The sequence below is a fragment of the Bubalus bubalis genome, chromosome 6, assembly GCF_019923935.1.
Source record: "Bubalus bubalis isolate 160015118507 breed Murrah chromosome 6, NDDB_SH_1, whole genome shotgun sequence".
NCBI lineage: Eukaryota > Metazoa > Chordata > Mammalia > Artiodactyla > Bovidae > Bubalus > Bubalus bubalis.
This window is the reverse complement of record NC_059162.1, coordinates 22,243,331-22,269,920: the sequence shown is the minus strand read 5'-3', so window position 1 is coordinate 22,269,920 and position 26,590 is coordinate 22,243,331. Positions and strand designations below refer to the sequence as shown.

At 44.7% G+C, this 26,590-nt stretch overlaps 1 protein-coding gene across 10 annotated transcripts in view; it reads left to right on the top strand.

Moving 5' to 3' along the window:
* BCL9 (BCL9 transcription coactivator) overlaps positions 1-26,590 on the top strand; it is a 95,876-nt gene that overhangs the window by 64,344 nt on the left and 4,942 nt on the right. Inside the window, exons 1-8 of one of the 10 annotated variants that reach the window (XM_045166044.1) lie at positions 5,815-5,933; positions 9,692-9,803; positions 11,688-11,779; positions 16,150-16,462; positions 17,416-17,732; positions 19,160-19,349; positions 20,239-20,338; positions 24,100-26,341. In XM_045166044.1, the coding sequence (XP_045021979.1) occupies positions 16,410-16,462; positions 17,416-17,732; positions 19,160-19,349; positions 20,239-20,338; positions 24,100-26,341 (2,902 nt within the window). In that variant the 5' untranslated portion in view covers positions 5,815-5,933; positions 9,692-9,803; positions 11,688-11,779; positions 16,150-16,409. Of the gene's footprint in view, positions 1-5,814; positions 5,934-9,597; positions 9,659-9,691; positions 9,804-11,658; positions 11,780-16,149; positions 16,463-17,415; positions 17,733-19,159; positions 19,350-20,238; positions 20,339-24,099; positions 26,342-26,590 lie in introns of those variants that run through there. The other 9 variants (XM_045166047.1, XM_045166052.1, XM_045166050.1 and 6 more) reach the window with 9 other exon arrangements.

Sequence of the window (26,590 nt, the reverse complement as noted above, 5' to 3'; positions counted from 1 at the left end):
ACATGACCACTGGAAAAACCATAGCCTTGACTAGATGGACCTTTGTTGGCAAAGTAATATCTCTGCTTTTGAATATGCTATCTAGTTTGGTCATAACTTTCCTTCCAAGGAGTAAGTGTCTTTTAATTTCTTGGCTGCAATCACCATCTGCAGTGATTTTGGAGCCCCCCAAAATAAAGTCTGCCACTGTTTCCACTGTTTCCCCATTTATTTCCCATGAAGTGATGAGACCAAATGCCATGATCTTAGTTTTCTGAATGTTGAGCTTAAGCCAACTTTTTCACGCTCCTCTTTCACTTTCATCAAGAGGCTTTTTGTTCCTCTTCACTTTCTGCCATAAGGGTGGTATCATCTGCATATCTGAGGTTATTGATATTTCTCCCGGCAATCTTGATTCTTATGGTCCACTGGAGAAGGGAATGGCAAACCACTTCAGTATTCTTGCCTTGAGAACCCCAGGAACAGTATGAAAAGGCAAAATGATAGGATACTGAAAGAGGGACTCCCCAGGTCGGTAGATGCCCAATATGCTACTGGAGATCAGTGGAGAAATAACTCCAGAAAGAATAAAGGGATGGAGCTAAAGCAAAAACAATACCCAGTTGTGGATGTGACTGGTGATAGAAGCAAGGTCCGATGCTGTAAAGAGCAATATTGCATAGGAACCTGGAATGTTAGGTCCATGAATCAAGGCAAATTGGAAGTGGTCAAACAGGAGATGGCAAGAGTGAACGTTGACATTCTAGCAATCAGCGAACTAAAATGGACTAGAATGGGTGAATATAACTCAGATGACCATTATGTCTACTACTGTGGGCAGGAATCCCTTAGAAGAAATGGAGTAGCCATCATGGTCAACAAAAGAGTCCGAAAATGCAGTACTTGGATGCAATCTCAAAAGCGACAGAATGATCTCTGTTCGTTTCCAAGGCAAACCATTCAATATCACAGTAATCGATCAATTGCTGCTGCTAAGTCACTTCAGTCGTGTCCGACTTTGTGCGACCCCATAGACGGCAGCCCACCAGGCTTCCCCGTCCCTGGGATTCTCCAGGCAAGAACACTGGAGTGGGTTGCCACTTCCTTCTCCAATGCATGAAAATGAAAAGTGCAAGTGAAGTTGCTCAGTCGTGTCCTACTCTAGCGACCCCATGGACTGCAGCCTACCAGGCTCCTCCGTCCATGGGATTTTCCAGGCAAAAGTACTGAAGTGGGTTTGCAGACTGGGTGTTACAAAGCTTGGCTTCTAGAAGGCAGGCAAGGAGGGTAGGAGTGAGTGTGGTACCTTCTAAAGGGAAATGAGTGTCACATGACAGATCTGTCAGAGCGTTTACAGATAGAGTGCCTCTGATGCCCGGGTTGTGGAAAGCAGATATGTGGGGACATAGAACAAGACCCAAGCTCACATCAGAGTGCCAATGGCCCCAGCTGGAGTGGCAGGAAGAAAGGAGATGGGACAATTAGCCCTCAATATTCCTGGCAGGGATGAAGCTCTGGAACTTCTCATTGGCTTAAATGGACTGGTGAAATCTGCTTCATGGGCAGCCTAAAGAAGAAATCCCTTCCTGACTATTTTACTACAGCATTGGGTAGTACCTATGAAAGTCAAGATGCTGGTCCATTCTAACCCCTCATTTTCAGTCATAAATTACTATCTTGGTAGTATTCCTGGTAGTAATACTGAAATAGTATTCCAGTATTCTCCAGACAAGAATACTGGAGTGGGTTGCCATACCCTCCTCCAGGGGATCTTCCCTACTCAGGGATCAAACCCACAGCTCTTGCATCATAGGTGGATTCTGCTAAGCTACTGGGGAAGCACAGATAAATTGGTAAGAAACACTATAAGAAGCAGGAAATCATGAACAAACTAAGGACTTTGACCAAGGACAAGAATTTGTTAGGGCCCCTTATAACCCTTGCTGTCCTGGGTGGCTCAGTGGTAAAGAATCTGCTTGAAATCCAGGAGACTCAGATTCGATCCCTGGGTTGGGAAGACCTCCTGGAGAAGGAAATGGCAGCCCACTTCAGTATTCTTGCCTAAGAAATCCCATGGATAGAGGAACCTGGTGGGCTGCAGTCCATGGGGTCACAAAAGAGTTGGACATGACTTCTGAACTAAATAGCAAGATGCTTCTAACCCTAGCACCAGCTGACTGAGTGGGTTCAGCCTTTCTGAGTCTTGATTTTATTACCTAATATTCTCTCCTACAATAGTAAATATTGTTAGGAGTGAATAATCCTCGGAGGTTAGAACAGTGCTGGACTTAAATTCTAGTCCCCTAAAAATGGGCATAATTTTGGCAAGTCATGAAACTTCTATGTCTCAGAATTCTCATCTGTAAAATCGGATGTGGTTCTTTCCAACCCAGAAATTTAGATATATGTTTATCAAAAGCTGAGAGAACAAAAGCATTTCGAAGGTGGAGCTTACAAGTGAAAAAGCCTAGTGACACACAAATAACAGGTGCGGTGATGAGTTGAAGAACTAAGCCAGACATACCATCCATGTTTGTATCACAGTGAGTGCTTATCATCATTAGGAGAAGCACATTTCAGAAAGTAAAAAATCAAACCCAGATCTCTTTAGTGTTGAAAGCTTTTATTTTTAACAATATTAAAAATAATATTGTTTATTAACATTTGGATTAAAAAATGATTTATCTTAGAATTTCTACAGTAAGAGAAATAGTTTGAAGCTTTTATTTAAAGGATGCTTTTCACAACGACTTCATCATTATCAATTAGTGTTTATGTATAAACAGCATGCTAGATCCCTACCCAGTAAAATAGAATTCTTTCTCAAGTGAGATGCAGATGCATGGAAGTTAGAAAATTCAGAGGGAAAAAAACTAATAAAAATAGATAAACTACTTCATCACAGTAAATAATATTATAAATGCATTTCTATCCCATGTGCAATGTAGCTGAATTACCATTACTATGGAGTCTCTAACCTTTGAATTTCATGACTTTCAGCTTGCTTAAATTCTCAGTATTATTGCTCTTTTAGCCTGGTGTTGCACATTTAATATTCATTTGCTTTTTCTTCTGGTTCAGTAAATAATTCCAAACTTTGACATATATAGTTAAGTGAGGGTGTAAGGCCTTGTAAAATGGTTAAGACTTCTTATAATGAGCTTGTTTTTTTTTTTAACCTATCTGGGCAGAGGTGATCTGGTCTGGAACACCCTAGCCCAGAGTTTATTTTAGTAGTGGTTTTCTCTTACAGATAAGTCTGTGAATCCCTTCTTTCCATCTACATTAGTAATTGTAAATACCTCTTGCATATTTCTGGATTGAATTATCTTTTCATATGTCCAGACCTGACTTTCCTCCTACCATTTTTTTTTTTACAGAGGTCCTTATTATGTTTCAACAAATATTCTATTACCAAAACTTGACAAAAAGCATTGTAATATTGTTCCATTAGGAATCCTTCAATTGATCTTAAATTTATATTTATACCTGCTTTTGCCTTTTTCCTTTCGATATGCAATGCGGGAGACCTGGGTTCATTCCCTTGGTTGGGAAGATCCCCTGGAGAAGGTCATGGCAACCCACTCCAGTATTCTTGCTGGAGAATCCTCGTAGACAGTAGAGCCTGGGGGGCTACAGTCCATGGGGACGCAAAGAGTCAGACTCGACTGAGTGACTAAGCACAGCACAGCATGCTCAGTCATAACATAAGACAAAGAGAAAACATCTGCTATGAAAAAAAACAGTTTTTTATAGAATCTAAGCTGGGGAGCCATGGTATAGAAACTTACATGACCAGCCCAGAGTTTTAAATTGTTTCCAAAGTTTTATCATTTAGGGCTCTCCTGTATCATCCTTTTGGGCTTCTCTGGTGGCTCAAAGGTAAAGAACCCGCCTGCCAACACAGGAGACAAGGGTTCAGTCCCTGGGTCGGGAAGATCCCCTGGAGAAGAAAATGGCAACCCACTCCAGTATTCTTGCCTGGGAAATCCCATGGATTGAGGAGCCTGGCGGGCTACAGTCCATGGGATCACAAAGTGTCAGACACGACTGAGGATGTACCATCCTTTACCACCAGCACCATTTGTTAAAAGATTGCCACAAGGAACGTTTCCTATTTTCTAGACAGGGAAACTAACATTTCTTAGAAATAAGTACCTGGTTAAAACTTGGTGATGGAGGCAAATACAGAAGGAAATTTTATCTGCTTCTCTTGGCCATGTTGCCTCCGTCTATCTTCAGGGAGAATACGAAGTACAGTATAACATAGGCGGTCTTCACTTAACTGATTGAGAAAAGCTGTGGGGCCAGTGCACATAGTTACAGAAACATCTTAGATCAAGACTCTACAAAGCACAAACACAGAGATTTAAACAGTGTGCTCTGGGGAGGGCTGTGGAGCAGACAGGTCTGTAATAGCAGCTGGGCACAGCAGCAACAAGGGCCACAAAGATAAAACAGGAGTAGTCGGAATCTGAGCTTTATTCAGCAACATGCGCTCACCATGATGCCGTCATTTTTCCTTCTGAGAAAAGTGCAATCTAATGGGTTACCCTCTCACTTCACAGGGGGCAGTGCCGGAATGCCTGGGGTTTGAGCTCTCCAAAGCACAGGCCTTCCAAAAACCAGGGAAGTGATTAAAAAAGCGGTTATGAAGCGATTCTAGGATCTGGGCAGAGGTTCTCTATAGGCACTAGATAGCGGTGCGTGAGTGGGGCTGGGGCGGGCTCCGTAAGGAAGAAGAGACCCTGCACTACCCAACGTGTCTGCTGGACACGGCTAGAACGTGCCTCGGAGAAGGTGGAGGAGAGTGCAACCCCGAAAGGGGCCTGCACTCTTGGGAGGGGAGAAAGCCGGCAACAGCAAAGACAGTGCAGAGATTGAGGGGTGAAGACCAGGGACGGGAGAGGGGATGGGTTAGGGTGGAACCGCATCCTGGAGATAGGCAGGGGTCTCCCTGAAGACTGAGGACTAGGCCGGGACCAGGACAGCAGGGAAGTGTGAGGGAAGAACCCCTTCCTTTGGCAGCTCCCAATTCTTTTCTGTCAAAGATGGCCAAATTCCACATTGCCCTTCCCCCCTCCGCGCCTTTTCCACCGTGTTGCTCCCCGGTGCTGCAGGAGGCGGTGGGGAGGTCCGGTGAATGTGAACGTGAAAATAAAGGTGTAAGAAAGAAGAGTCCCTCCCTGGCCGCACCTCCCACCCCGCCGGCCCTTTGGGAGGTTCTTTTAGTTGAGAAGAGGGGGGCTCTACCGCTTTAAGGTGGGGAGTAGGCGTCACCTCTGGCCGGGTGACGAACTGGGGAGGGGACCTGGAGGGCGTGTCCATGCAAAGCAGGAGGTGGTGCCGACGGTGGGCGGTTCCATAGTAAAATATTGGAGGGAGGGGCGGGGTCGAGGAGGCGAGGCTACTTGGTGGGCGGGGCTCGGGGGGCGGTGCCTCTCCGGGAAGGCTGGGGAGGGGGAGGAGGAAGCGGTCGGGTTGGTACCATTACGCGCGTTCGGGAGGGGGACAAGTGACATTCCCTTGGAGGGGGGCGGGCCCTTCCCGGCGGCTGGGCCCTGCGCTGAAGTGGGGAGGGGCAGTTCCCTCTTCCCCCGCCGGGCGGGACGTCGGAGCAGCGGGGGAGGGGCACTGTTCCGCTCGCGTCCGAGGCGGGGCCGGCGGTACCTTTCGTGGCGCGGTGCGGCTGGGGGAGGGCCGAGGGGAGGGGGAAGGGGCGGTACTGGGAGGGGGGTGCCGGAAAGGGGGAGGTGCCGGCGGACAATGGAGCCTATGTGTGCCTGCGGGAGTGGGCCGGCGCCGCCGCCGCCGCTGCCGCCGCCGGGGGGAGACGCTGCGCCGCCGCTGCCGCTGGCCCCGGCCCCGGCCCCCCGGGGCTGAAAGCCGCCCCGGACCGAAGCCCCCTCCCCTACACCGCTCCTCCTGTCCCCTCCCCCACTCCTGCCTCGGGGGTAAGTGGCACCTCAGGGGGAGGGGGAGGGGAAGGACCCGAGCCGGGGGTTGGGGGGGCCGGGTCCGCGTCCGCGTGTTTTGAGCGGGTTTGAGGGCAAGGATAGCCAAAGCCGCGGAGGGTTAGGGGCTGGGGTGAGGGGAGAAAAGGGGTTGGGGTGGAGGTTGTGAATTTAAGAGTTGAGTCTAGAGAGACCTGTGGGGGGAGGTTGGGGGGGCGTCCTCTGCCCACCAGCGGTGGGGAGAGACTGAGGCGTCTCTCAGCTTTTTAGATGTTGTGTCCCAGGCGGTGCTTGGAGAGACTAAACGAGGACATGGGACAGTCCCAGGGTCCTGGGATGAAGGGACATCGTAGGGACGAGATGGAGAGCTGAATTCGAGTTGAGTTTGGTGGGGTCTGTTAGACCCAGAAGATGGATAGACAGGTAAAGGGGAGTTTGCAGGCCAGGGACTTGTTGGAGGGTGGGGGAACCCGAAGCTAAGAGGAATGTTCCTGTAGTAAAGGGCTCCAGCAGGTGAGTTGGTGATGTCTAGGTCACTGAGTCATTGTGGGGGTCGTGGACACACCAGTGATTTCCAGAATGGAGCTGTAGTCCTTGACCTTTGAAAGTTGCAAAGACTATTAAAGATGTCAGTGGTTGATGTTGGACCAGCCTGGTGAAATAGAGATATTCTATGGAAATAAACAGCAGACTTGGTTATTATGTTCAGAGGGAAGGGCCAGAGGCCTATAATAGTGTTTATGGGGGCCTTCTATGAAGGCTCCCAAGCCTGAAGGAGGAGGCCTGAAACCTGTCTTCCAAGGTCCTGCCTGCCATAGAGAAGAGTGACTTGGAGCCTAGACTGCAGCCGAGTGGGAGACTGATAAACTTACTAGACAAAGTAGAGAAATGGACGTAACTGTGTGTCAGTAGTGAGAGACTAAGGTGGGGTAGAATTGGTGCAAAGTTAAACTTTCCTTAGGGCAAACATTCAGATCCCTGGGCAGTAACTATACAGGGAAAATTAATGAGTGGCTATGTAAAGAGTTACGTTTTGATCAGTGGTGTGTAGTGGAGTGTTTGTTAGCATTTAATGTGTTCAAGAACTAACTGTTCATTATTGGGTCAGAGATTTGGACTCTTGTCCACTGCGCTGGAAGTGATGAATCAGAATTAGCAGGTAGGAAGGATAAGTAGTTGTGAGTAAGGGGTAGGGGGTGCAGATGGGTATTGGTAGGTAAGACCCCTGTGTAGGTTAACTTTTCAGTCTTCATGGAGATTGTACAACATGATTGTTCGGTTGATTTTGGTTTTTGATTGGATGCTCGTGATTTATAAAAAGGAGTTAATGTTAAGTGTGAAAAACATTACCATCCTAAGTACAGATTTGAGAAGGATCTTGCTAACTGTTGAAAAAGACCCAGTCTATAAAAAACAGAAATGGGTTAATAAAAGGAGCAGTTAGTTAGATGGCATAAGGATGCTTTGGGAAGTAAGGATTCCATTAATTGGTGTTTTGGGTAAAGAGGAAATTTAAGGCAAAGTTGACATAGAGATGACCTTTCACAGTTTTAGCATCTAGGATCTGATTGTATTGAATCATTAGGATATTATTTTGTATTAACAGTGTTGAATGTAAGATGATAATAGTTCCTAAACATGTGGTAGATGATAAAGAGGTCATTGAGTAAAAGATGAAGAAACAATTTCCATACTGTTCTCTTCTTATAAGGCAAGTTTTATGTAGTAACTTGGCTGTTGAGCTAAGGATTCCTGACCTGGATTCCTACATGACTAGCGTAAGTGAAAAAGCACTTACGTACATTGGAATTTATTCTATGGGATACTTTTCCCATAGCCTTCAGAAGTGTCTGGTCCTGTGAATCAAAAGAAAATGTTCTCTGGCTTGTGGGGGGTGGGGGAAGTACAGAGGTTTCACAAGCATTGTAATCAACTAAATATTTGATGATGGTGATTTGGTTGAGCCTTGAACTTGGTATTAGAACGTTGGCCTTCCCATTGACTTATATGTGACTTCAAACAAATCTCTCATATTTATTCTCCAGTTTTCCCTTTTATAAAGCAGGGTTACCACTGCCCTCATCACTCAATGCATTGTGGCACCAAACAAGTTAATGATTATCTGCAAAGTGCCTTGGACACATCTGGGAATGAAAGTTTGTGTAGACCAACTTTTTCCTCACTTCTGAAAAATTGCTATCTCAGGACCAGACCAAATTCAGCTTCTGAAACATGCCCTGTGCTTGATCAGGAAACAAAAAGGAGTACCTTCTACCTATGTATCTGCCTTGTTCTATTGTCTGGGTTTGGGTTTTACATGAGTTTTGAAAGGTGATACCTCTTCCTCATTTAGTGGTAAGACAGGAATAGTGATGAGAGTTGTAGAAATGTAACAGCAGTCCCCGTGGGGGAGTGGAACTATACATGCTGTGAGTGCCAACCTAAGCTGATGCTGACCCTAAATTTGTGTGACCTTGGACATGTTGCTTGTCTTCCTGGTGGTTTGCTTACGTGCTAAGTTGCTTCCGTTGTGTTTGACTTCTTGCGACCTCATGGACTGTAGCCCGCCAGGCTCCTCTCTCCATGAGATTCTCCAAGCAGAAGTACTGGAGTGGGTTGCCATGCCCTCCTCCAGGGATCGTCCCCACCCAGGGATTGAACCGGTATCTCTTATCTCTCGTGCATTGGCAGGCAGGTTCTTTACCACTAGCACCAGCTGGGAAATCTAGTGGTTTAATTTTCTTCATCTATGAAGTACTGCTGGTGGAATGACTTGTCTGTCTGCCTTGGTAACTATGTTGGGGTCTATAGAAACTTTATTTGCTCTAGATCAGAAGTTCTTAATCTTCTGTGCCGCATGTTTTCCTTTGGCAATTTAAGGAAGCATAGGACCCCTTCTGAGGATCGTGGGTTTTTTAAATGTATAAAGTATATAAAATTACAAATGACACAGAAACAGTTATCAAAATGTTAAAACAGTTGTGATACAATAGTTTATATGTTTATAGCTCATTAAATAACAAAATGTAGCTGCAGATACTATAGTTTTGAAGTAGTGATGAGTGTAAATAGTATGTTGTGAGATCTGCCATAACGGTAATGTGATATGAAGTGTCTTGTGGTTACTCTTGGTGACGTAGTCACAGAATAGCTAATACTACTGTGGGTTGTTACCTGCATTCATTGTTGAAGGTGGTGCTAACTTTTACTTGGAGGTTAGTGAGTATGAAGATCAAAATATTCTCCAGCCAAGTTCACAGCTGCCTCCCCTCCTCTTTCTACAGACCGCTTAGGAGGTCGTGGATCCCTGGATAAGAGCTCCTGCTATAGACCAGCTGATTTTTGAAAGGTCAATTATCTTATGGCCACTCGCCTTATAAGCCTCAATATCTTCACCATGCTAAGAACAAGGGCTTAGAGAAGATATGAAATAAAAGTCTATTTTGCAACCTGTGATAACTGTTCTTGGTTGAGGAGAAAGTTAAAGCCAATGACTAGAATGAGACTTTTGTGTCTGATGGATTTTGCTTTTCTAGACTTCCCAGTGTTCAGTGGGATAGATGTGGGCTAGAGTGCTCTAGCTACTTGCATTTTCAGTTTTAGTGGTTTTGCCTGCCTTCCCCATTTTTGACCTAATTTTTTTTCTTACTATTCTTTCTTCCAGATATTGTTTTGGTCACGGAGCCTTGGGGAATTGTGGTTTTCTTTGCTGTTGGTGTGATGGGGTATGAACCTTTCCATTCTTCTCATTCCTGTAGGACTGAATGTGGGACTAGCTGGTGTCACTCCACTTTGACCTAAAAATTCCTTTCTGTTTGGGATCGCTGTGTCCCAATGTTAGAAGAGAGAGCAAGTTGGACATCTTGAAAGGTAAAGAGCCCAGTTATGAACATGTAACTTCTGTTATTCAGTCAGTGTATTTCGATTTTGTTTCTGCTTCCATAGGGTCTCTTGTAAGTTAAAACTATATTTGTTCATTATTGTAGCAGATCCCAAGGCAGTGGTCATCAAATTAATGCAAGTCATAGCTGTAAGTGCAATTACCTTATACTTTTCTGTGAACAGGGACTTCTGTAGTAACTTATTTCCTAGGAAAGGCAGATGGTGAGAAGTTGAACAAGTATTTATCATGTCATCATTGCTATGTGGGGATGCGAAACAGAGGTAGCAGGACACAAGCCCCCCGCTCATCATACACGGATCAACTAGCATTTATTGAGTTTCTTCTTTTGGGCGCTGAGATGATGACCCTTTCCTCAGGAGGTTCCCTGGCTGTACATAACAAGGATACAGTTCTCAAAGTGTTTTAAAAGTGCCATGACTATAATGCTGTGGGGCCATGGAGGACATTCCTGGGGATGATGTAGAATCAAGGAAAGTTTCACAAAGAAGGGACATGTGTGCTGAAGTTTTACTTTGGGTAGCCATTATTCTAAAGGGTGATAGAGGACGTTCATTTTTTATTAGTTACATTTTTTCAGAACCCTTGAGCTTGATACAAATTTATTTGCTTGCTTAAAGTTTGTTAGCTTGAAGGACATTAGATGAGTTTTTACCCTTTGAGTATGAAAACATATCTTAGCGTTTTGTTAGGACCAAGGTTTTCTACATAAGACTATAGTATAGTGTTCTTTTCTCCACATATTTGGGAAAGATTGGTTCTTCCTATTGTGTACTTTTCTGAGAAGGAAGCCTTTTAGTAGCTGGTATGCCAGAACTTAAGAATGAGCTCGGAATGGAATCCCAGGGCCTTTTAGTTCCACATTCTAAGTTTGATACTATGCCTTTTATGGCGTAGTGGTCATAGCATAGAAATGAAATTTGTTAAACATGACATACTTGTAATAAACTTGACTTCTTAGAGCAGGAGAGTGGGAAAGGATCATTGGAAAAGTTGAAATTGGAATTGTAGAGGTGATTCTGAGCTAAGTTAGACCAAGTTGTGGATTTATTGACAGTTTCATGGCAACCTTATAGAATCTCCTTTTAAAGATTCCTAAGAAATTTGGCCTTAGGACAGTCTGGAACTTGGTTTTTCCCTGCCATTTCAAAACTATAAATTCTGGGTGAAGAGGGAGGCTCAGCATTATCATTGTAGTTTACAAGGACTAATGTTGGAAATAGTTCTGCCTGCTGAGTTACTTAGTGTTTTACCAATTTACCTAGCTCAACTTGGTATAGCATTTTACACACAGTAGGCTCTCAAGCAAAGGAGATCTTGTGGCCCTGTCGTTCAGTCATATGTTCTCCCAAAAGTGTGTGAAAATAAATTTTCTTGCTGAATGCTTGCCATGTAAAGTTACAGTTGAGAGTAGGGAGGAACTGTGAATGGTATGTGCTTTGTGAATTCAAAAGTGTGTCTGGAATTTTGTCTCTTTCACCTTTACAGTCAGCTCTCAATTCTCTGTACTAATTAGGAATGGGAAGAAGCAAAAATGTGAGGATTTTTTTCCCTACTAAATATTCAGAAAAGTAGACAAATCGATTTTCTTTGCCCTTAATATTTTTCCAGTCTCTGAAAAGAACATATACACTTTGGAAGGAGGGAAAGTTACAAGGGCCTTGAGGTATCTGCAGGTTGGATGATATACCCTGAAATAATTGGAAGTTGATGCTGTTTACATGGGAGATGACAACTTCCTCTTAAACTAATACTCTGTAGATAGGAAACCGGGTCTTCAAATAGTAAATAAGTGGCACTGATGATTTTGTTTTCCTTCCTTAGAAACTCTTCTTTCCTTTATCCTCATCTAGGTGAGGGTCACCTCTGAGACAGGGGTTCCTGGACTCCCCAAGCTCCCCACCTCCAGGATGAGCACTGCCTTATCGTGACCCTTGGGGTTTTGGTGAGTAGCCTGATGGATGGATGGGGGCCCTAGAAAGCAGGCCTGGCTTAGGAGATGATCTTGGGGAAAAGCTTCAACTTTTATTCAACAAATACTTTTTGAGCAAATGGCATGTATCTGATACTATAGCAAGTACTAGGAATACAAGGATGAATAAATCAGCCTTGATCCTTTACAGATCCTCCTACCTTCATGGAGCCTAGCATGACAGATGAATGTTAATGCAAATGACCAATAATTATACAACAGGAGAAATGTTTGAAGGAAAAACATAGGATGCTATGAAAAGAATGTAATGGAGCATTTCATCTAGATTAGTGGCTTTACAGTATCCTTTATCTCTGAAGAAGAAACAGTGAAACTGAGATTTTCTTCACTCAGCAAAAATATTCAAACTTGACATGGGAAGGTTAGGGGTGAGGGAGAGAGGTGTCAAGAATGACTCCAGATTTCTGGCATGAGCGGCTGGGTGGATGAAGGTGCCATTTACTAAAATGTAGAAAGCTGAAGGGGAAATACGTTGGGGAGGGAGACTATATAGGGATGAAGAATTCATCTTTGACCTTGTTAGGTTTCAGACTTCTAGTGGGATGCCAAGTTGGCAGTTGTGTATACAGGTCAGCAGAGCGGAAGCTGAGCTGGATGGAAATTTGGGAGTTCTTGGCATGGAAAGAACTTACAGAATGAGAAGAGAATAGGACCCAGGGTAGAGCTGTGAGGAACTTGAAATTGTAGAGATTGGGTAGAGAAGGGGTCAGCAAAGGAAGCAGATGAAGAGTGACTTAAGAGGAAGGAGGAAGACTGGACAAGTGTGGTATTATAGAAGCCAAGAGAGAGGAGTTTCAAGGAGTGCTCAACTGGCATAGTCTATGAGATGGAGTACGATGAGGTTAGAAAAGCAGTCAGTGGTGACTTTAACAAAAGTCATGGTTTTTGTTATCTGTGGGTAGACGTTGGTTTAAGATGGTTAAAGGGTGAATGGCAGGTAAGGAAATGAAGACTGTGTCTTGTCAACTCTGTAAAGAAACTTGACTTCAAAGGGGAATAGAATGCCAGTTTTGTTTTGCTTTATCATTATTATTTCATCTGGAAGGTAGAATAACATGTCTGAAAGCTGATTGGAAATATCCAGGAGATGCAGGACGTAGAAGGGTGGTCATGGAAGAGAGTGAGTACTCAGTCAGCTGAAAGGGATGGGGCTAGACCACCTGTGGTAGCACTAACCTTTGGGGGGAAAGTGGGCTTTTTTTTTTTTTTGATTGCAATAATAGAGAAAAAAGAGGGGATAGGCAATGATAAAAAGAGGTTTGAAGATTTGGTGGTAAGGAGTCCTGCCTGGTGACTTCTCTTCTCCCTGTTAAGTCCTGGGCAAGGCCATGCGCTGGGAGAGGAAGATGATGGTTGGCAGTGGTGAAGGTCTGAAATGCCATTGGGCAGGACAGGTGAGTGAGCTTGCTAGAGGATGGTAGAAGTCATGGTACTAGTTTACATAAATGCGTATGTTGTGCTACTAAGCATTTTCTATGTGCTGGCTTACCTTGTCCACCAAGTCCATGCTTTTCACGAAGTACTGCAGTGATGAAGAGCACAGCCTGAGTGTCTGGCTGACCTCCAGCTCCACCACTTAACTAGGGTGTGACCAACTTACTTGGGCAAATTATGTACTGTTCCAAGAGCCTCAGTTTCCTCGTCTCTGAAACAGGGATAGGATATATGTATATGTGTAACTGATTCACTTGGCTGTCCACTTGAATCTAACACAGCATAGTGAATCAACTATCCTGCAAAAAAAAAAAAAATCAAAAAGAAAAAGTAATCAAATAAAACAGGGATAGTAATGGGACCTGCCTTCTGCAGTTGTTACGAATGAGTTAATATGTATGGAGAGTGCTTATAAGAGTACCTGATGTGCAGTTAGTAAATATTTTAAGTATTATTTATAGAGAAAAGAGAGAAACATTCTATAAGCACATCTTAGAGTTAGAAGATTTAGTTATATTGGGGAAATATCTCTCTCTGGCTAAAATTAACCATTCAGAGGAAGATCTTCGCTTTTTTCAGTCCTGAAAGGCAAACAGTTGAGCACTAACCTGAACACGCAGGAGCTGAAAGAATTACATTTTATTCTTTAGGGTTATCTGATAAGATACTTGGCAGATTTCTTGCTCAGTTGTTTTTGGGGTCAGATAGGCTAAAACTAGGGTGACCTATTTCAACAGCTCCTCTGGATTAAGGGTTAAAACAGCTGGGTTTTATTCCCATCTCTAGTGAGCCCGTGCACTTGTTTGAACCTTCTGTGCTGTTTCTCCATCATAAAGTAGTGGCAAGGAGGTGGCTTAGAGGAAAGAGCACGTCAGGGAGCACTGATTGGAAACCTGGGAGAAGGCATTCATGCCCGTGTGCTCCGTCCATTCATCTATAAAATGCCATTGATCACGGTATAGTGAGTTTAAAAAACTAAATGTGGAAATACTTTGAAAATAAGTATTTTTTGTTCACATGATTATTATTTAGAAATAATCTTTGCTACCAGCTCATCAGACATGCCTGGCAGACCTAGTTGATTTGGTACTTTTAATGTTTAGAGTTTCTTTAGAAGGAGTGTAACACAAGTGCCAGGCGTTTCTGCTCTGTAACTCACCTAGGGTCTAACCACATGCTTAGTACATTATATTGAGTATTATAGAAAAACCAAAGAAATTTAAAACAAGAATCTTGTCTTCAAAGAGCATAGTCTTCATAGGGAGGTAAATCATACACATGGGACTATTCAGTTTGACACATGATTGGAGTGCTCATATGTGTGATACAGACAGAAAGTATCAAAAGGGACTATATCTGTGGTAACTTCTTTTCTTTTCCTGAGGTAAGTGTTTTCTGTTGGCTTTGTCCATGGAAGATTCATTGACTACTTCTGTTTTACCAGTGATTCCTGATGTTTAGGGAGAGGTACAGTATGGTTTATGATCATATATTATGTTGAGCTTCACAGCAATAATCAGTGTTAGAATCTAAACTGGGGGCAGGGAGCTAAAGGTGTTAGGGAATAAACATACAACCCTAAATATAATTGAGACGCAAATGTTTTTAGGATGCTTTTTCCTAAGATCAGTGTAGAAATATTCTATAGCATTTTACTCTAGTTTTTTTTTCCTGCCTTCTTCATTTAAAAGAAAAAAAATGTGATTGTGTGTACTCAGAAAATCCATAAATTCCTCTCATGGTCTCAGGTAAAATAGCTGGGACTATTTCTAAATGAGGAAATAAACATTTAATACTTGGCAACGATCATACTCATTGCTGAGTCTTAGAATATAAGGGTTTCTCCCAGTTTTAGTCCAGTTCTTGAACCTCTTGTAGTGTGTGTAACACCGAAGCGACTTCTAACTCCTTTTGATTCTTTAGCCTTTAATCCTGCATCTAATATTCTCCTTCAGTCCTGTACCTCATCAGTAAAGATAGTAGGAGGGAGGGAGGTGAGGGGACCATGGTTACCAAAAAAAATCACATTGGAACTGCCCTGGAAGGAGCAGTGACTGAAAGTGTATCTTGGTTTTGCCTGAACCAGTTTAGGTTTCTCTAAATAAAGGGCTTTCTCATTTATTCTCTTACTAGGTTGGGGAATATTTTTTTGACCTTTATGCTTCAAATTAGCCTTGCAAATTGGCTCAAAAAATATCTTAGTCTTCAAAGATGTTCTTTCACCTCCGCATTATGGATCATTCCCTTGCTTACCCATGCCTACAGCTCCTGTCATTAAGCAGTGAGAACACAGGACACATACTCAGCATAATTTAATAGAAAGATCATAGAAATCAGGGGGCAGAACTGATTGTATTTGGTATTGGCTCAATAGTTGATTTCAGAAGTACCTCCTTTAATGTCTTCCCCACCCTGAGGCCCTGAGAATATAAACAGAGAGTAATTTGTTTCATGGTTTGAAATTGGGATGGGTTTGTTACATTTCAGTGCCATCAGAGGGGAAGCACCAGATAGTTGCTATGGATTTGGAGTACCCAGTGGTTTCAGAGCATTGTTTTGAAGAAAGAAAAACCCAAGTTTTTGAGGGTTTTGTATTTGGAAGTAGAGAAATGTAAGGGGGAATACACAGCTAAAGATAAAATGTTTTTCTCATCTGCTTACAAACGCCTGGTATATGATGCTTGGGTGGGAGGCTTGTATGCCTGGCAGAAAGTGTTAGTCACTCTTCCGCTGCTTTAGCACTAGAGCCTTTTGGCCAGAATATGAACATCGCCCTTTCCTTTCACCCTGAGGGAAGCTGAGGAACCATCTGCCTCTGTACTGTCGAGGTGGGGCTTTAGTCTTGGTCTTGCTACAAGGGTGTTGGATGTCTCTGTTTCTCTTCCCAGTGTGCCCTGGAGATGCGAGATTTTCCTTTGGCAGCCGGAGGCACACACCCAGAGAATGCTGGAGCCGCAAGGGGACAGGACCCACTTCCACAGCGGAGAAAAACAAAGAGGAAAAAGGCGTGCAGGCAGCCAGCGCTAAGGGACGCACCCAGCACACAGTGGGCCCCTGCCACTGCCCCCAGCAGCTGTTTCTGCTGCAGCCCGAGAGGAACTCGGTGAGCCCGTCCCTGTTTGTGGCTGCAAGCTCAGGATTTCAATCAATGCATTCCAGTAACCCTAAAGTGAGGAACTCTCCGTCAGGAAACACACAGAGGTGAGGCCTAGGGCCTGGCCCAGCTGCCCCTTGGGACATCATAGTGGACCCTGAACACTAACTGGTGGAACAGTGTGTTGAATCATGAGACCCAAATGGGAAAAGCAAAAGACTCAAGTAAACAGTGATAGAATAGTGAGTCAGAGTTTAGGTTAGCGTTCTCCTCTTACTCATTTGTCCATCCTTACCTGACTGCTCCTCATTATAGCCCCCCTCCTCAACAAAACATTAAAAACCATCCAGTACAATGTGCTAAACTTGCCAAATGAGGAAACTGAGACCTGGAATGTTGAGGAGGAGGCCTAAGGTCCTGGAACTAAAACACCAGCCCCTGACCCCCACTGTGAAGCTTTTTCCTCTGTTCTACAAAATTGATATCTTAAAAGAATTTCTTCCTCCTCCCCTGGAGGCAGTGGTTAGTGTGTCTGCTCTGGTGTGATACTTCTTATTTGGTGATTAGTGTCCTGGAGGGTTTCCCCAGACTGCCAGTCACCAGCGGGTTTCCTCACACTCTCCCAGACCTGCTCGTATTTTCCAGCAGGGAAGCCAGTCTCTTGTTACAGCTGTTCCTTGTTCATCAGCTGAGGGGTGGGTAGTATTTTGATCTTAACGATGTCTGTTTGTTTACTCTGAGCTAGTCTTAGTGTGAGAGTCATTTCTCTATGTACATAGAAACCGTTGTCCTTTATTGACAGAAGCCCTAGCGATGGGTCCCCATGTGACTCTAGGGTTCCCGAGACGAGGCAGGCCACTCTGCCCAAATCCTCCTCTCTGTTGATAGCTCTGAGATGAGAATGGGGAGAAGAGAACAAGCAAGCGGCTTAAGTGAAAGGTGGGGTGGTTACTTCAGCTGTCCAGGTCTTCCTGACCTGTGATAGAAATCAGACCTCTTTGATTTGTGCTGCCCAGTCTTCTCCAGTGTCTGATCTCCCTTTGTTATTTGTCTCTTCTAGTAGCCCTAAGTCAAAGCAGGAGGTGATGGTCCGTCCCCCTACAGTGATGTCCCCATCTGGAAACCCCCAGCTGGATTCCAAATTCTCCAATCAGGGTAAACAGGGGGGCTCAGCCAGCCAATCCCAGCCATCCCCCTGTGACTCCAAGAGTGGGGGCCATACCCCTAAAGCACTCCCTGGCCCAGGTGGGAGCATGGGGCTGAAGAATGGGGCTGGAAATGGTGCCAAGGGCAAGGGGAAAAGGGAGCGAAGTATTTCCGCCGACTCCTTTGATCAGAGAGATCCTGGGACTCCAAACGATGACTCTGACATGAAAGGTATGTCTATAAGATCTTTGAGACTCAGAGGGAAGTAGGTATTCCTGAGGGAGGGCCTCTGACATGGATGGATGCCGGAGAGCCTAATAGTAGCCAGGTGGGGAGAGTAGGAATTGGATCCAGGAGTTCTCAGAGTTTCAGATTGAACTCCTTCTGGTCAGTTTCCTACGAACTGAAGAGTAGTTTGGAACAACCTTGTTGAGTTCTTGCCCTTGAGGATGCAAGTGTTTGAGGATGGTGCACAACCCTAACCATGTACTTATGGATGTTTCTGGTCTCTATGCTTTTGTGTACTTGAGTGTCAGGCCAGTAGCTCCAATTTGTCTATGCCAGAGCCCACACTGGAGCAGTTTTTCTGACAACTCTTCCTCTTCTCCATGAAATTAGTCCTTCAAGACTTGGGTTGCATGCGCTCTGGCCTCCATTTTGACAGTTGTAGGTACAAGAGGCTATCCTGGCACAAGTCCAGATTTGTCCCAGCCAGTTTCACCATGGCGGGAATGAGGGGCTCCATGTGGTAGAGATCCAGTAGGTACCACAGTGGAGTGAGCCCAGAAGGGGATGGGACCCATGGCTATGCTCTAGGCTTTCCCCCACTTAATGTAAAATAAAACATCTTAACTGTAGGCCAGAATGTGAAACTAACATTCAGGGAGTGGAACGGTGACTCCCCAACCCAGATTTGAAATGAGTACCTGGGTAATTGTTCCCCTGTCTTTCCTTTCTTGTTCAGGTTGTTTGTGGGAGGCCTGTTCTGAGCACCAGCACTATGCTGGGTGCTGGGGTGCTATGGTCAGCAAAACCGAAACAGTTGCTATCCTCAAGGGTTTAAATGCACCTAGATAGCAGATCATTTAAAAAATTACAATGAAATTTGATAAACGCTGAAGTAAGGGAAGTTAGGGGGCTATGGGTCTAACTAGCAGGGACATCCAGCCCAGGAGGTTCCAAAAGGGTTTCCAGGAAGTAGGGACATTTATGCTAATATCTAAACCCTGGTGCTCAGATGGTAAAGAATCTGCCTGCAGTGCAGGAGACCTGGGTTCAATCCCTGGGTCGGGAATATCCCCTGGAGAAGAGAATGGCTACCCACTCCAGTATTCTTGCCTGGAGAATTCCAGGGACAGAGGAGCCTGGCAGGCTACAGTCCATGGGGTCACAAAGAGTTGGATACGACTGAGCAACTAACACCTGCACACTTTTCAAAGAATGTGTAGTAGAGCAGGAAGGGTGTGGGAAAGAGTGCTTTGTACTTAGTCATTTAAATGGGAGAAGTGTATTTGTATTTTTATGAATAGAAGAATTTTCTCTTAACAAGATACTTCCTCCTTGAAATTTTCAAGGTGTTTGCATTATGATGCTATAAATGCTGGCAGAAAAAAGAAAGCTTTATACTTTCTATAACATGAATTTTTTAATTTTTTTAGAATGTAATTCTGCTGACCACATAAAGTCCCAGGATTCCCAGCACACACCACACTCGATGACCCCATCAAATGCTACAGTCCCCAGGTCTTCCACCCCCTCCCATGGCCAGACTACTGCCCCAGAGCCCACACCTGCTCAGAAGACTCCTGCCAAAGTGGTGTATGTGTTTTCTACTGAGGTGGCTAATAAGTAAGTTAATGGCTGTGTCATGATGCTGGTGTGGCTTGCGTGTTTGGGCATCTAAATTTTTATTCCCTTTGAAGAGACTTTTTTTTTGCCCACTTGTATTATTACTTAAGGTTAACACTACAGAAAACAGTAAAATAAAATATAAAACCCCCACTCCCCTATTCCCAGAGGCAACCATTGGTGGTGGTTCCTTGGCTTTCCTTCCAGAGAAACTCTTTAGGCTTATACAGATACACATATATATACTTTTTGAAACAGGAAAAGGGTCCATGGCACAGCACACACTGTTCTGCAACTCAGTATTCTTTTTAAAATGGCATACATAAGTAATACATGTCCATTTTAGAATAATTAGAAAATGTAAATAAGAAGTGTCAAGAATTTACAGAGATAACTGTTATGAATGTTTCTAGTAGACAGATGCATCACTGGATATTTGTTTATTTAAAATGTGAATATACACTATATAGTTTTCTGACTTTTTTCATCTAACATTTTAAAAATTAAGATATAGAGTGAATCTTGGCAACCTTAAATTATGATAAGGTGTGAGAATTCATTTTACCCTTCTTTGCTTGGGATCTTGAACTAGGATTCTCTATAAAACACCTACCAGAGTGGATGGGTTTAAAGGAAAAAACCCTGGGGTTTTTTAATGCCTCTTTTGAGATTTGCTAATGGCTATTTTTAAATTTCAGAAGAGTTACAGTAAATGACAGACAAGTAATGAAAACCTTTTTATCTTGATTTCTTTTCTCTGGGCATTGCCGGTGGTTCTTTATACTTCTTCCTCTCACATACCAGTTCGGTCTGGGGTTAAAATGCTTTAGAATTTCAGTTAGTGAAATAGAAACAAGTCCTAGTGTGTGCATCTCTTCTCTCTTTGTAGGGCTGCAGAAGCCGTATTGAAGGGCCAGGTTGAAACTATCGTCTCTTTCCACATCCAGAACATCTCTAACAGCAAGACAGAGAGAAGCACAGCCCCTCTGGTATGTCATCTTACAAGTGGAATAATGGTTTAAAGGTTATAAGGTGACTCTAAAGGTGGGAGATGATTAATTCACTGATAATCTTTTTTTCCTTCTTCCAGTTTTATTGAGATGTAGTTGATGGACAGCACTGTATAAGTTAAAGTGTACAGCCAACTGTACTGTATACTTTAACTCACATACATTACGAAATGATTATCCTCATCTCATATACATACAAAATTTAAGACAAAAAAATTTTTTTTGTCTTGTGATGAGAACTCTTAGGTGTACTTTCTTAATTTTTATGTAGAACATACAGCAGCATTAATTATATTTATCGTGTTATACATTACATTCCTAGTACCTACTTATCCTATAACTAGAAGTTTATACCTTTTTGCTGCCCTCCTCCAATTCCCTCTCCCCCAGTCCCCCCACTTTTGGTTATCACAAATCTAATCTGTTTTTCTCTGAGTTTGTTTGTGACGTTTAACTGACCTATACTGTGTTAGTTTGTGGTGTACAACATAGTGAAATGATATTTCTATACGTTTCAAAGTGATCACCATAAGTCTAGTCACCATGTATCACTGTACAAAGGTGTCACAGTTATTGACTATATCCCCCACACTGTACATTTCACACCTATTACTCATTTATTTTGTAACTGAAAGATTGTACTGTTAATGTCCATCACCTGTTTATGTCCTCCTCCAATGGCCCCCCCCTCCTCTTTAAATGACCTGTTTGTTCTCTATATCTGTGACTCTGTTCCTGTTTAGTTATGTTTAATCATTTGCTTTTTTTTTTTTAGATTCCACATGTTTGTCTTTCTCTGACTTATTTCACTTAGCACAATACCCTCTAGGTCCATCCATGTTTTTGAAAATGGCAAGGTTTCATTCTTTTTTAATGGCTAAGTACTACTCCATTGTGTGTGTGTGTGTGTGTGTGTGTGTGTGTACACCATATAGTCTTTATTCATCTATTAATGGGCACTTAGGTTGCTTCCATATCTTGGCTATTGTAAATAATGCTGCAGTGAACAACATAAGTGTACAGATATCTTTTCTAATTGGTGTTTTTGTTTTCTTGGATAAAGAGCCAGGAGTGAAATTGCTGGATTATATGTTAGTTGTATTTGTAATTCCTTGTGGAATCTCCACACTGTTTTCCATAGTGCCTACACCAGTATACATCCCCACCAACAATCCGTGAGGGTTCAGTAGGGAGATAGTCTTGGTATCAGCTACATTTTGAGCATTTAACCTAGTTGTGTAGTTTTAGGCACATCACTCTGGCCTTTTCTGGTAGCATGCTGATATATTGATGAATTACTAGAAGAGAAGAGGTGCAAAATAAAAAGGAGACATATGGCTATCCTGGATTTCCTTAATGTGGCCCTCTCTGGGAAATTCTGAATTCAGACCCTGCATATACAGCAGAATTAAAAAAAAAAAAAATAACAGGCACTCTTGAGTTAAAGAACAGAGAAAAAACAACAGTTAAGGGTGGTCACTGGTTTCCTATAGACTGTGACAGAAGAAACAGTTTACTACCACCCTATAGGACTGGAGTACATGCTGATAATTCCATAATGAGAGTCGCAGTGACTTTCAGAATGATTCTTATTTATTTCAGAGAGAACCATTGAATGTTTTTAATTGCTTGATATTTTCAAAATTATAGTTAATGTTTGTTTCCTCTCTGGAACTTAGGCACCTGCTATAAACTGCATTAGGACATGCATGCAGTGGTTGTTTCAACATACGTAGTGTCTCAAATTGAACCAAACGGTGTTTCTTGTGCCTCAGATTGTCAAGGCATTGCATCCAGTGGTGTGAGGACATTAGAGGTTCAAGACACAATCCCTGCTTTCAGGAAGCATGAAATATAAAACTGGGATGAGTCTTAAACATGGGAAAAGTTAAATGACTGAGATGACAATTCAGTATAGAATAGATGACATTTTGTCCATGTTGTATGAGAACTTAGGCTGCCTTCCTGCGACATAGCAGGGCTTGGGCTTTCCTAGACCAAGCAAAGGAATTTCATGTCTCTCTCTATGTCCACTAAAGGGTAGAAGAAGTGTATATGTAATATTTTAAGTGTATATATTTTTAATTTATACTTTAGAAGTATTTATATTTTATATTGTTCTGGAGTATATAGGGCACAATTGCAGCTCAAACCAGTGTTTTATTGACCTAATGACAGATCTTCATACAGTTTTTACCTCCACCTCCTCTAGTACTAAAATGAAATCAGAAGAGGAGTTAAGGAGGGTATTGGGAATAGTCCAGTCACCATTGCTCCAAATCTAAAATAAAAAGAGTGGTACTAAACCATTTCTTCCATCACAGTCACCCTTATAGGAAATGAGTATCCACCCTTAACACACAAACACAGTCTGGCCAACAAAACCAAACGTAAACTGCCTCTGGAGAGAAAATTAAGGTGACCTCCAGACTCCAGTTAAATAGTCAGAGACACCGAGGACACTGTGACGTCCAGAGTCATCTAGGTTCAGCCAGTCTGCCCCACCTCACTCTGGGTCTGCAGGCATAGATGCATGGAGAATACCAGCAAGTGGAGCATTTATGTACATGTCCACAGAATGTGAGCTGTTCGTGTTCAGGGATACATGTAATGATTTCTGTACAAATTTGTACCTTGAGAAACATTCCAGAGAGTAGGTGGGGATGTAAGTAAGAGCCTTAGGGGTTTGGAAATACAGACTGGATTAAGTGACCAGGTAGAAGGAAGTGAACATCAAAAAGGGATCCTGCAGCTCTCGAGATCCCTTGATGGAGGGTTAGGCTGGGCCCTTCTGTTCTTCAGTACTGCCCTTCTCTAATACCCAAACCTCCAGCAGGGCCAAGGCATAGATGCAGAACATTTTATATCCCTCTTCCAAACACTGACAACATCCATGTCACCTCTTACAGGCGAGCCTACCTTTATCCAGGACTTAAATGTGGCATTGGTACTTAATAAATAATAAGACACTCATCCAGCCTGTAGAAAGGGCCATGTGCTGTCTATTGGAAAGAACAGATCAAGAGACACCACAAGCTAGCCTCAGATTTCTTCACAGATGTTTCTTGCCTACAGATTATCTTACTGCAGTTAATGTGCAAGTTCTTATCAAATATTGAATCAGTGATCACAAACTGAAAACAGAAATCGGAGATGTCAGGCCCCTTGGAAACTAAAGGAGAGGAGTGCTTCACTAGTCACCATGCCAGGGGAGACAGTGAAGTGGAGCGGCCTCACCTGCCGCCTCTGGCTGGTAGAGTACTGAGCTGGAAGTGACAGGGACTTTCTTTTTCAGTTGAAAATGTCAGACTCTTTGATTGACAGTGAGAAGTCTACATACCCATTTATACTTTCAGGGAAAGAAAAAGGTGTTAGGTACAGCCTCCCACATACCAAGAAACTAATCTCTCCCTGAATCAGAAACACGTAGTAGACATGTGATATCAAACCTGTTCCTCGAAATAGATACTCAGATGTATTCACTCCAGCAGAGTGGCTTTCCCTTGGCATGCTTATAAAGTTATTGAAACCTAATCTTCAGCTTGGGAAAGAGGATACCGTTTGACAGGGAAGAAATCAAAATGTCTTCATGTCCATGGGGTTTGTACATGAGCAGTTTCTATACCAAGTGTCAGTGTAGATTTATGTAGCTGGGACTGGTCCTTTATAACATATCGTGCCCTTTTCATCGCCCTTCTGTTCAATTTACCAATGATTTTTAAAATCTCGTTTATCTTCAGAACACACAGATATCTGCCCTTCGAAATGATCCGAAACCTCTCCCACAACAGCCCCCAGCTCCAGCCAACCAGGACCAGAATTCTTCCCAGAACACCAGGCTGCAGCCAACTCCCCCCATTCCGGCACCAGCACCCAAGCCTGCCGCGCCCCCGCGTCCCCTGGACCGGGACAGTCCTGGGGTAGAAAACAAACTGATCCCTTCTGTCGGCAGCCCTGCCGGCTCCACTCCACTGCCCCCAGACAGCACCGGGCCAAACTCAACGCCCAACAACCGAGCCGTGACCCCTGTCTCCCAGGGGAGCAATAGCTCTTCAGCAGATCCCAAAGCCCCCCCGCCTCCGCCGGTGTCCAGTGGAGAGCCCCCCACACTGGGGGAGAACCCTGATGGACTATCTCAGGAGCAGCTGGAGCACCGGGAGCGCTCCTTACAAACGCTCAGAGATATCCAGCGAATGCTTTTCCCCGATGAGAAGGAATTCCCAGGAGGACAGAGTGGGGGACCCCAGCAGAACACTGGGGTATTAGATGGACCTCAGAAAAAACCAGAAGGGCCTATACAGGCCATGATGGTTCAATCCCAAAGCCTAGGTAAGGGACCTGGGCCCCGGACAGACGTGGGGGCTCCATTTGGCCCTCAAGGACACAGAGATGTGCCCTTTTCTCCAGATGAAATGGTTCCACCCTCCATGAACTCCCAGTCTGGGCCCATCGGACCGGACCACCTGGATCACATGACCCCTGAGCAGATAGCGTGGCTGAAATTGCAGCAGGAGTTCTACGAAGAGAAGAGGAGGAAGCAGGAGCAAGTGGTCGTGCAGCAGTGCTCCCTCCAGGACATGATGGTCCATCAGCACGGGCCTCGGGGAGTGGTCCGAGGGCCCCCCCCTCCGTACCAGATGACCCCTGGTGAGGCCTGGGGGCCTGGGGGCTCAGAGCCCTTTGCCGATGGGATCAACATGCCCCATTCTCTGCCCCCGAGAGCCATGGCTCCCCACCCCAGCATGCCAGGGAGCCAAATGCGCCTCCCTGGATTTGCAGGAATGATGAATTCTGAGATGGAGGGACCCAATGTCCCCAACCCGGCATCGCGACCAGGTCTTTCTGCAGTCAGCTGGCCAGACGATGTGCCAAAAATCCCAGACGGTCGAAACTTCCCACCTGGCCAGGGCGTCTTCAGTGGTCCTGGCCGAGGGGAGCGCTTCCCAAACCCCCAAGGATTGTCTGAAGAGATGTTTCAACAGCAGCTGGCAGAGAAGCAGCTGGGATTGCCCCCGGGGATGAGCGTGGAAGGCATCAGGCCTGGAATGGAGATGAACAGGATGATCCCAGGCTCCCAGCGCCATGTGGAGCCAGGGAATAATCCCATCTTCCCGCGAATACCAGTGGAGGGCCCACTGAGCCCTTCCAGGGGTGACTTTCCAAAAGGAATGCCCCCGCAGCTGGGCCCTGGCCGGGAACTCGAGTTTGGGATGGTTCCCAGTGGGATGAAGGGAGATGTCAGTTTAAATGTCAGCATGGGATCCAACTCTCAGATGATACCTCAGAAGATGAGAGAGGCTGGGGCGGGGCCCGAGGAGATGCTGAAGCTCCGTGCGGGTGGCGCGGACATGCTGCCTGCTCAGCAGAAGATGGTGCCCTTGCCGTTCGGCGAGCACCCGCAGCAAGAGTATGGCATGGGCCCCAGGCCGTTCCTCCCCATGTCTCAGGGTCCAGGCAGCAACAGTGGCTTGCGGAATCTCAGAGAACCCATGGGGCCCGACCAAAGGACTAACAGCCGGCTCAGTCATATGCCACCACTACCTCTCAACCCTTCCAGTAACCCCACTAGCCTCAACACAGCTCCTCCCGTTCAGCGCGGCCTGGGGCGGAAGCCCGTGGATATATCTGTGGCAGGCAGCCAGGTGCATTCCCCAGGCATCAACCCTCTGAAATCTCCCACGATGCGCCAAGTCCAGTCACCGATGCTGGGCTCACCCTCGGGGAACCTCAAGTCCCCCCAGACTCCATCGCAGCTGGCAGGCATGCTGGCGGGCCCAGCTGCCGCTGCTTCCATTAAGTCCCCGCCCGTCTTGGGGTCTGCTGCTGCTTCGCCTGTTCACCTCAAGTCTCCATCACTTCCTGCCCCATCACCTGGATGGACCTCGTCTCCAAAACCTCCTCTTCAGAGTCCTGGGATCCCTCCAAACCACAAAGCGCCCCTCACCATGGCCTCCCCAGCCATGCTGGCAAGTGTAGAGTCAGGTCAGTATGTTCTCATCCTCACAGTTGCACCTATAGCCAGAGATTGTGAAAGCCTGCTTTACATACTTCAAGAAAACTGGTGTCCTGATTATGCAGCCAGAGGAGGGGGCTTTTGCCAAGATGGATGTATTTGTGGCAAGGTGCAGAGTTGGTACTCCCGTGGGGTTATGCTCAAGTGTCCAATCCTGGTGAAGATTCATGGGCTTTAGTGCAAAATATGTTTATGGGATAGGACTGGGAGGAGAATGG